General features: G+C 40.8%; 1 protein-coding gene across 2 annotated transcripts; it reads left to right on the forward strand.

Annotated features, from left to right (window-relative positions):
- Nucleotides 1-1,175: 1,175 nt before the first annotated feature.
- Nucleotides 1,176-7,338, forward strand: vhl (von Hippel-Lindau tumor suppressor). Of its 2 annotated transcripts, XM_071376316.1 has the most exons (4): nucleotides 1,186-1,784; nucleotides 3,397-3,519; nucleotides 3,871-4,080; nucleotides 5,711-7,338. In XM_071376316.1, the coding sequence occupies exons 1-3, from the start codon at nucleotides 1,589-1,591 to the stop codon at nucleotides 4,065-4,067; spliced, it is 516 nt and encodes a 171-aa protein (XP_071232417.1). In that variant the 5' UTR covers nucleotides 1,186-1,588; the 3' UTR covers nucleotides 4,068-4,080; nucleotides 5,711-7,338. The 2 variants fall into 2 exon arrangements, with proteins under 2 accessions (XP_071232424.1, XP_071232417.1); XM_071376323.1 differs by having other exon boundaries at nucleotides 1,176-1,784; nucleotides 3,871-7,338.
- Nucleotides 7,339-8,257: the final 919 nt, after the last annotated feature.

Genomic DNA, 8,257 nt, shown 5'->3' on the forward strand with positions numbered 1-8,257 from the left:
TGCAACCGAGGACAGGCGATTTTTACACGCTACACACTTCAGCACTTAGTGGTCCCGTTCTGTGAGCTTGTGTGGCCTGCCACTTCGCGGCTGAGCCGTAGTTGCTCCTAGACTTTCCACTTCACAATAACCGCACTTACAGTTGACCGCAATGCTTTTATTCAACTCTCCCATGCGCAGCCATTTGTGCAGGACTGTGCACCTTGTTCTTAGCCTTTTTCTGCACTTTAGGAACTATTGTGTCAATTAATGGCCCAATTATTCTGCACACACAAGATGAGTATCTGGCTGCTGGTGTTGTTGCTGCGCTCAATGTCTGGGAATGCAAGCATCAGGCTCTGCCGTAAGTGCTCTTTCAATCTGGCTTTATTAATCACCTCTCCACTTCGGGTACGGTCGTCCATTAACATCTTTTGACTATTTTGAGGGTTTGGCTTTAAGCATTCATTTTTCACATTTCACAGAGAGAGCAACTTCTGGAAAAGGGGAGTGGGGGAAGCTGAATAGTGTAATAAGCCTATGTACACAGTCAGCATAGGGAAATACAATACGATCCAAACAACACATTTGATAAAATACAGTACAGCACTCCATTCACACCGAGCCATGTGGCTTATTGAAAATGAGTATACAGTGTATGCCTGATAAAGTGTCGACCACTTAGGTGACTCAAATGCCTGTTTATGTACCCAGTCAGCCCTTTTGTGATGCAAAAAAACTAAAAACATGAGGCACTGCAAGTGCTGCCAGGAGAGGTATGTTGTTGGCCTGCTTGTAATGACAGACATGTCAAACTGTATTCACTACAAAAATAGATGCAAAATTGCAACAATCATATAAGAGCAATGTCAAAAAGCTCCCTTCACTTCTAAAGAGGGTAATTGTGCGAACATTTTATTAACCTCATCCTTAGGCTCGATTGCTTCATATAAGAGCAATGTCAAAAAGCTCCCTTCACTTCTAAAGAGGGTAATTGTGCGAACATTTTATTAACCTCATCCTTAGGCTCGATTGCTACAGCATATAGAGACAACTCAGAGCCAGCTGGTTGGACGAGATTACCATTTTATTTGCATACATCTGAATGTCTTCTCCGCGTGTGAACAGCATTTCAAAAATTCCACTGTAGGGTATAAAAAAAATGTTGCTCATTTAGAAAACAACTTAACAAGATTTCTGCTTTACAAGTCATAATATTTCTGCTTTACAATTCACACGATTTCTTTATTTCCCAATAAGTAAGTAATAATAACTAAATAGACATCAGAAGGTCTTCTGTATCAAAAATGTACATTGTGTGAGGTAAGTAATTGGTCAGGAGCCATTGATTGACAGTAAAACGGACCACTCAGTGAAGACATTCTTTCCACGCCCTCCTCAACCGGAAAATAATTACATAACAAACACAAGCGACTTGCTGGCTGGCATGAAAAGACAAGATATAACAACTTTAAATAAGTTACCTTTATAATGTCGCGTTTGCGACTATCTATATGTTTATCATACTTTCTTCAAGATATATCTTGTTAGCTACAGCTGCTAGATCAATTTATACTTTTTTGTTGTTGTTGCTAGCTAACGTCAAATTATGCCTCAAGAGATTCAAGGGGGAGAAGAACAGCTCCCGTTGGTAAGGTCTCTGAAAAGCGGAATACCGTCGATTGCAGTGTTTTGTAACCGGAGTCCTCGAATCATGCGACCAGTATGGATTAATTTCCGCGGGGAACCTCAACCCTACGATATTTTACAGCCAGGAAAAGGAATGAAAATGAACACCTTCGTAGGTAGGTAGAAGCTTGGCTAGCACCAGTTAGCAAATAAGCCACAGCGAGTAACGTTAAGTGTAAGATTTTCTGTTAATTCAATAATTGGTAATCAATAGCTGTCAATAACCCAAGTATACATTAATGTGTCTGTAATATAAGTTAATAAAGGAATTCATATAGCTTCGAAAATATTGTTTTGGAATGGAGTAACGTTACCAAAATGGTTGCGCGTTGGCTTCAAAACAGCGCCCACCCCTGTCAGTCTTCTTCTCTGGTATTATTTCGGTCCGCAAACAAACGTTAAAAGTGCATGCCGCCAACTGCTGTACGTGTAGTGAACGAAAAAAAATAGGTGAAATGGGGGAAAAAAACATACAATATCAATCCAGAAACCCAACACCACTCTTTGTCATAGTCCAAATCACATCCCTGAGCCTGTGAGGACGTAACATCCATCGACAGGATTCCTTGTAATGCCTCTGCTGTAAAACCCCATAGGCCCAAAAAACTTTAAGCCACGCTCACAATGCCTTTTTTCTCAGATTTTCTCAGACTGCGCTGTGCAGTTTATAACCAATGCAATAAACGATACAAAGTCCACCTTTTAAACATGCAACATATCAGAATCCTGTTGCCGAGTAACATTTCCTGCTTTCTCTAATCCAACTACCATGGTTTCTTCAACGTTCTTCCACTTGTCTCAATGCCTCGGGATAGGAGACATGCTGGACGGCCCTTACTCTTGCCACCTCTGTCTCCTTCACCCTAACAGGGCACTTCATGAATCCGGGCACATGCTCGCCACCACAATTGCAGCATTTCGCCTCAACTGGCATACGATACTCCTATTGTCTACATACACTTGACACATGGCCAAATAGTTTACATTTATCACACTGTAGGGGTTTAGACACATTCCTATCTGGTATATTTTTCAGTTGCAAAGCACGCTCCTTATGCTCCTCGGACACACAAAAAAAAGCCCACTTCTTGTTATCCTCTCTGACGCAACCTTATCCAATGCATCTATAATATTCATCGAGACGTCAAACGGATCTCCCAGATAACGCCAACGGACCAAAACCCTCAATCCAACTAAAAAAAAGATTCAGAGCAAGGCTTGACTTTACTAGATTCACAACCACTTCTCACGTTTTCCTTCCTGTTCGCCACTGCAGTCAAATCCTTCTTACTCTCATCTCCACTCGACGCGCCATCAGTTTCAAACAAAACATCCGCCTCCACCATCTTCTCCGCTGTCAGTCGTCTTGGTGAACCTTACTGAAACACATGTTATTTCTATCACTCTTTATTGGCCTCGGTCTACTCACAGGGAGCCTTCGTCTAGGCTTAATACATATCATTGGTTCAATCCCGATGCTCTGTCTACACGCAAATACGCCTCACTTTTGATACTATTTTGGAAACATTTTGGAACTTAATTCTCAAATAAGCGAGAGAATCTTTCAAAAAATAAAGATATACCCTTAGTGCGCAGTTTAGCAAAGTTACGCCTGGTTCTTTTCACACAAGCATTACACATATGCATTTATTTGTTTGTCATGCTGTATTTGGTCTTCTTGGTGTTTATCTATCGTCTTTATGCCTTTCCATGTTTTTATTCTATCAGGTCATCCTTGGATGTTCAGAGATGCAGAAACAGATGAGGCGCTGAAGGCGAATAGTAAAGAGATGTTCCTGCCCAAACCAATGGAGAATGGACAGGCTGTCCAGGTTAACATCACATTACCAGGTTAGAGAGAAACATCAGGTTTCAATTCTCCTTTGACCTGTACAGATCATCTGTACACCGATAATAGTGTCATCTCCCTGTATGTGGGTATCTCTGCTAAGAGGTTTGGACCTTTATGGCACTTTAGTGCGATTGTACTCCCTGTGTAACAGCAGGGTCACTGGTGATTATGACTGGTAGATCATTGTTCTGTGTTTTGATCAGCACACATTATTTTTTATTTTATTACTATTACTATTACTACTACTACTACTACTACTACTACTACTCTGCACTGAGAACACACATAAGGAATATTATTCTTTAATCTAACAACTATGTCATATCTGTGTATGTGTGTTCTCCCCTCAGTCCTCAGCTTGAAGGAGCGTGCCCTCCAAGTAGTGCGGCGCCTGGTCCGTCCAGAGGACTACAGGAGGCTGGAGATTGCTCGGTGTCTCCATGAGGAGCTGGAGGACCGTCCCAGCGTGCTGAAGGACCTGATGCGCATCGCCCAGCGCGTGGAACAGCGCCTCCTAGAAGACAGGCAGCAACCCCAGGATGCATGAGGAGCAACTTAGAGTAGGAGTGCTTATATAGATATCGCTATATGGATGGCTCTGATGTTGATGTTTCTGAATCTATCAAAATAATAAGATGACAGAATGTAAGATTGTTTGATTGGACACTGGGAGGTCAGGGTTGAATTCACTGCTGTAGCGACTACCGCGGATTTTCTCCATTTTTTAAATTTGTATTGTTGCAATTGTTTAATATGGTCTTCGTAGCTTAGGGAAAAAATGTGTAAACCAATCCAGTGGTCTGACTTTAGAGAAAGGATCATCAACATGATTCAGCTGCTGGCTGTTTTTTTGTTCTTGTGGAATGTCAGGTGGTTGGAACATAATTACAATTTATTTGTAGACTGCAAAATCACTGCAAGAAGCCCAAACATTTATAAGATTTGACGAAAGCATAATAATTTCAGACCTTGCTTACATTTGTGCACGGTTACATAGCTCTCTTTTTTGCCACATGGGAATACTTTGGAACAGATTTCTGAAATTTCAATCACTTGGAGCTGATTTGATGTTTTTTTTAGTTTTTTTTATGTCCAAATATATATATACACACACACACACACTACAAGTCAAAAGTTTGAACACACCTACTCATTTCAACATTTTTTTCTTTATTTTGACATTGTAGAACAATAGTGAATACATTACAACTATGGAATCGTGTAGTAACCCAAAAAGGTTTTTTTTTTTAAACCAAGAAATTCTTCTAAGTAGCCACCCTTTGCCTTGATGACAGCTTTGCACACTCATTACATTCTCTCAACCAGCTTCATGAGGTAGTCATCTGGAATGCATTTCAATTAACAGGTGTGCCGGGTTTAAAGTTAATTTGTGGAATTTATTTCCTTCTTAATGAGTTTGATCCAATCAGTTGTGTTGTGACAAGGTAGGGATGGTATACAGAAGATAGCCCTATTTGGTAAAAGACCAAGTCCATATTATGGCAAGAACAGCTCAAATAAGCAAAGAGAAATGACAGTCTATCATTACTTTAAGACATGAAGGTCAGTCAATGCGGAAAATTTCAAGAACTTTTAATGTTTCTTCAAGTGCAGTCGCAAAAACCATCAAGCGCTATGATGAAACTGGCTCTCATGAGGACCGCCACAGGAAAGGAAGACCCAGACTTACCTCTGCTGCAGAGGAAAAGTTCATTAGAGTTAACTGCACCTCAGACATTGCAGCCCAAATAAATGCTCACAGAGTTCAAGTAACGGACACATCTCAACATCAACTGTTCAGAGGAGACTGTGTGAATCAGGCCTTCATGGTCGAATTGCTTAAAAGAAACCACTACTAAAGGACACCAATAATAAGAAGAGACTTGCTTGTGCCAAGAAACACGAGCAATGGACATTAGACCGGTGGAAATTTGAGTCCAAATTTGAGATTTTTGGTTCCAACCTCTGTGTCTTAGTGAGATGCAGAGTAGGTGAACGGAGGATCTCTGCATGTGTGGTTCCCACCGTGAAGCATGGAGTAGGAGGTGTGGGGGTGCTTTGCTGGTGACACTGTCAGTAATTCATTTAGAATTCAATGCACACTTAACCAGCATAGCTACCACAGCATTCTGCAGGGATATGTCATATCAGGTTTGCGCTTAGTGGGACTATCATTTTGTTTTTCAACAGGACAATGACCCAACACACCTCCAGGCTGTGCAAGGGCTATTGGAGCAAGAAGGAGAGTGATGGAGTGCTGCATCAGATGACCTTGCCTCCACAATCCGTCGACCTCAACCCAATTGAGATTGTTTGGGAGGAGTTGGACCACAGAGTGAAGGAAAAGCAGCCAACAAGTACTCGGCATATGTGGAAACACCAAGACTTTTGGAAAAGCATTCCAGGTGAAGCTGGCTGAGAGAATGCCAAGAGTGTTTAAAGCTGTCATAAAGGAAAAGGGTGGCCATGTTGAAGAATCTCAAGTTTAAAATATATTTTGGTTTGTATAACACTTTTTTGGTTACTACATGATTCCATATGTGTTGTTTCATAGTTTTGATGTCTTCTCTATTATTCTACAATGTAGAAAATAGTAAAACTAAAACCTCGAATGAGTAGGTGTGTCCAAAACTTTTGACTGGTGTGTGTGTGTATATATATATATATAAATTATTATTTTTGCTCAGAAAACTTGGGTGACCAAATAAAATCCCCCACTGGTTGGGGAACCCTGCTTTGGAGCGTTTAAGACTTTCAAGCAGGTTTTGCTCATCAGCTTGTTAATCAAATATACTGGGTTTGGAATAAGATTAAATCAACCAAAATATATTGATTTAGCTTGATTTACACGTTAGCTGGCAATCAAGGTAGCATTTTTAAATTTGTTTTGTTTTGTTACATACTGTAACTTTATAATGAACAAGCTCAATGTATTTATTCATCATAAAATGTAAAGTTGTGAGAAAAGATGTACAGGTTTGAATGAGGGATGGGTCAAAGTAACTATTATAAACTGGGTGGTTTGAGCCCTGAATGCTGATTGGCTGACACCTTTGGTATATCAGACCAGATACTACAGGTATAACAAAACATTTATTTTTACTGCTCTAATTTCGTTGGTAATCAGTTTATAATAGCAATAAGGCACCTCGGGGGTTTGTGGTATATGGCCAATATACCACAGCAAAGGGTTGCGATGCGTCGTGCCTACGAACAGCTCTTAGTCGTGGTATATTGGCCATATACCACACCCCCTTGTGCCTGCTTAAGTATAGGAATATATACTGAGTGTACAAAACATTAAGAACATCTTCCTAATATTGAGTTGCACCCCCAGGATGCCCTTTTGTTGGTGGACCATTCTAGATACACACAGGAACCTGTTGAGCATGAAAAACCAAGAACATTGCAGTTCTTGACACAAAATAGTGCGCCTGGCACCTACTACCATACCCCGTTCAAAGGCACTTCCATTTTTTTTGTCTTGCCCATTCACCCTCCGGATGGCACACATACACAATCCATGTCTCAAAAATACTTGTTTAACCTGTCTCCGCCCCTTCATCTACACTGATTGAAGTGAATTTAACAAGTGACATCAATAAGGGATCATAACTTTCAGCTGGTCAGGCTCATGGAGCGGGTGTTCATAATGTTTTGTACACCCAGTGTATATTGCAAACAACCTTTGAGGCTACGTGAAAAATGCATACTGTATGTATCTACGTGCCTGTTTTTTTTGCAATGTTTTCTATTTGTAATATATTCCACATATGCAAAAGACTGATACATAAACCTAATAAATGTTTATGTTCTTGGCCTGTTCCAATTTTTCTTAAGACAGTAAGTTTCACACTTCAAGGGAATAGTGATGTATGGACTAACGGACGTAAGTCCCTACCGTTACACAGCTGGTCCATGTCTCCGCCACAGAAATACAGTAGAATGATAAAAATAAATGTAACATGCAACAATTTCAGAGATTTTACTGAGTTAAAGTTCATATAAGGAAATCAGTCAATTTAAATGAATAAATTAGGCCCTAAAATATGATTTCACATGACTAGGAATACAGATAGGCATCTGTTTGTCACATATACCCTTAAAAAAAGGTAGGGGTGTGGATTAGAAAACCAGTCAGTATCTGGTGTGACCACCATTTGCCTTATAAAGCCAGCACATCTCCTTTGCATAGAATTGATCATGCTGTTGATTGTGGCCTGTGGAATGTTGTCCCACTCCTCTTCAATAGCTGTGCGAAGTTGATGGATATTGGCGGGAACTTGAACATGGTGTTGTACACGTCGATCCAGAGCATCCCAAACATGCTCAGTGGGTGACATGTCTGGTGAATATGCAAGCCATGGAAGAACTAGGACATTTTCTGCTTCCTGTACTTGTGTACAGATCCTTGCGACATGGGGCCGTCCATTATCATGATGAAACATGAGGTGATGGCTGCGGACGAATGACACGAGAATGCGACTCGGGATCTCGTCACGGTATCTGTGCATTCAAATTGCCATCAATAAAATGCAGTTATTTTCGTTGTCTGTAGCTTATGCCTGCCCATACCGAATCCCCACAGCCACCATGGGGCAATCTGTTCACAACATTGACATCAGCAAACTGCTCGCCCACACAACGCCATACACGTGGTCTGCGGTTGTGAGGCCGTTTGGGCGTATTGCCAAATTCTCTAAAACTACTTGGAGGAAACTTACGGTAGAGATATTA

Source organism: Salvelinus alpinus, chromosome 2, assembly GCF_045679555.1.
Source record: "Salvelinus alpinus chromosome 2, SLU_Salpinus.1, whole genome shotgun sequence".
Taxonomy (NCBI): domain Eukaryota; kingdom Metazoa; phylum Chordata; class Actinopteri; order Salmoniformes; family Salmonidae; genus Salvelinus; species Salvelinus alpinus.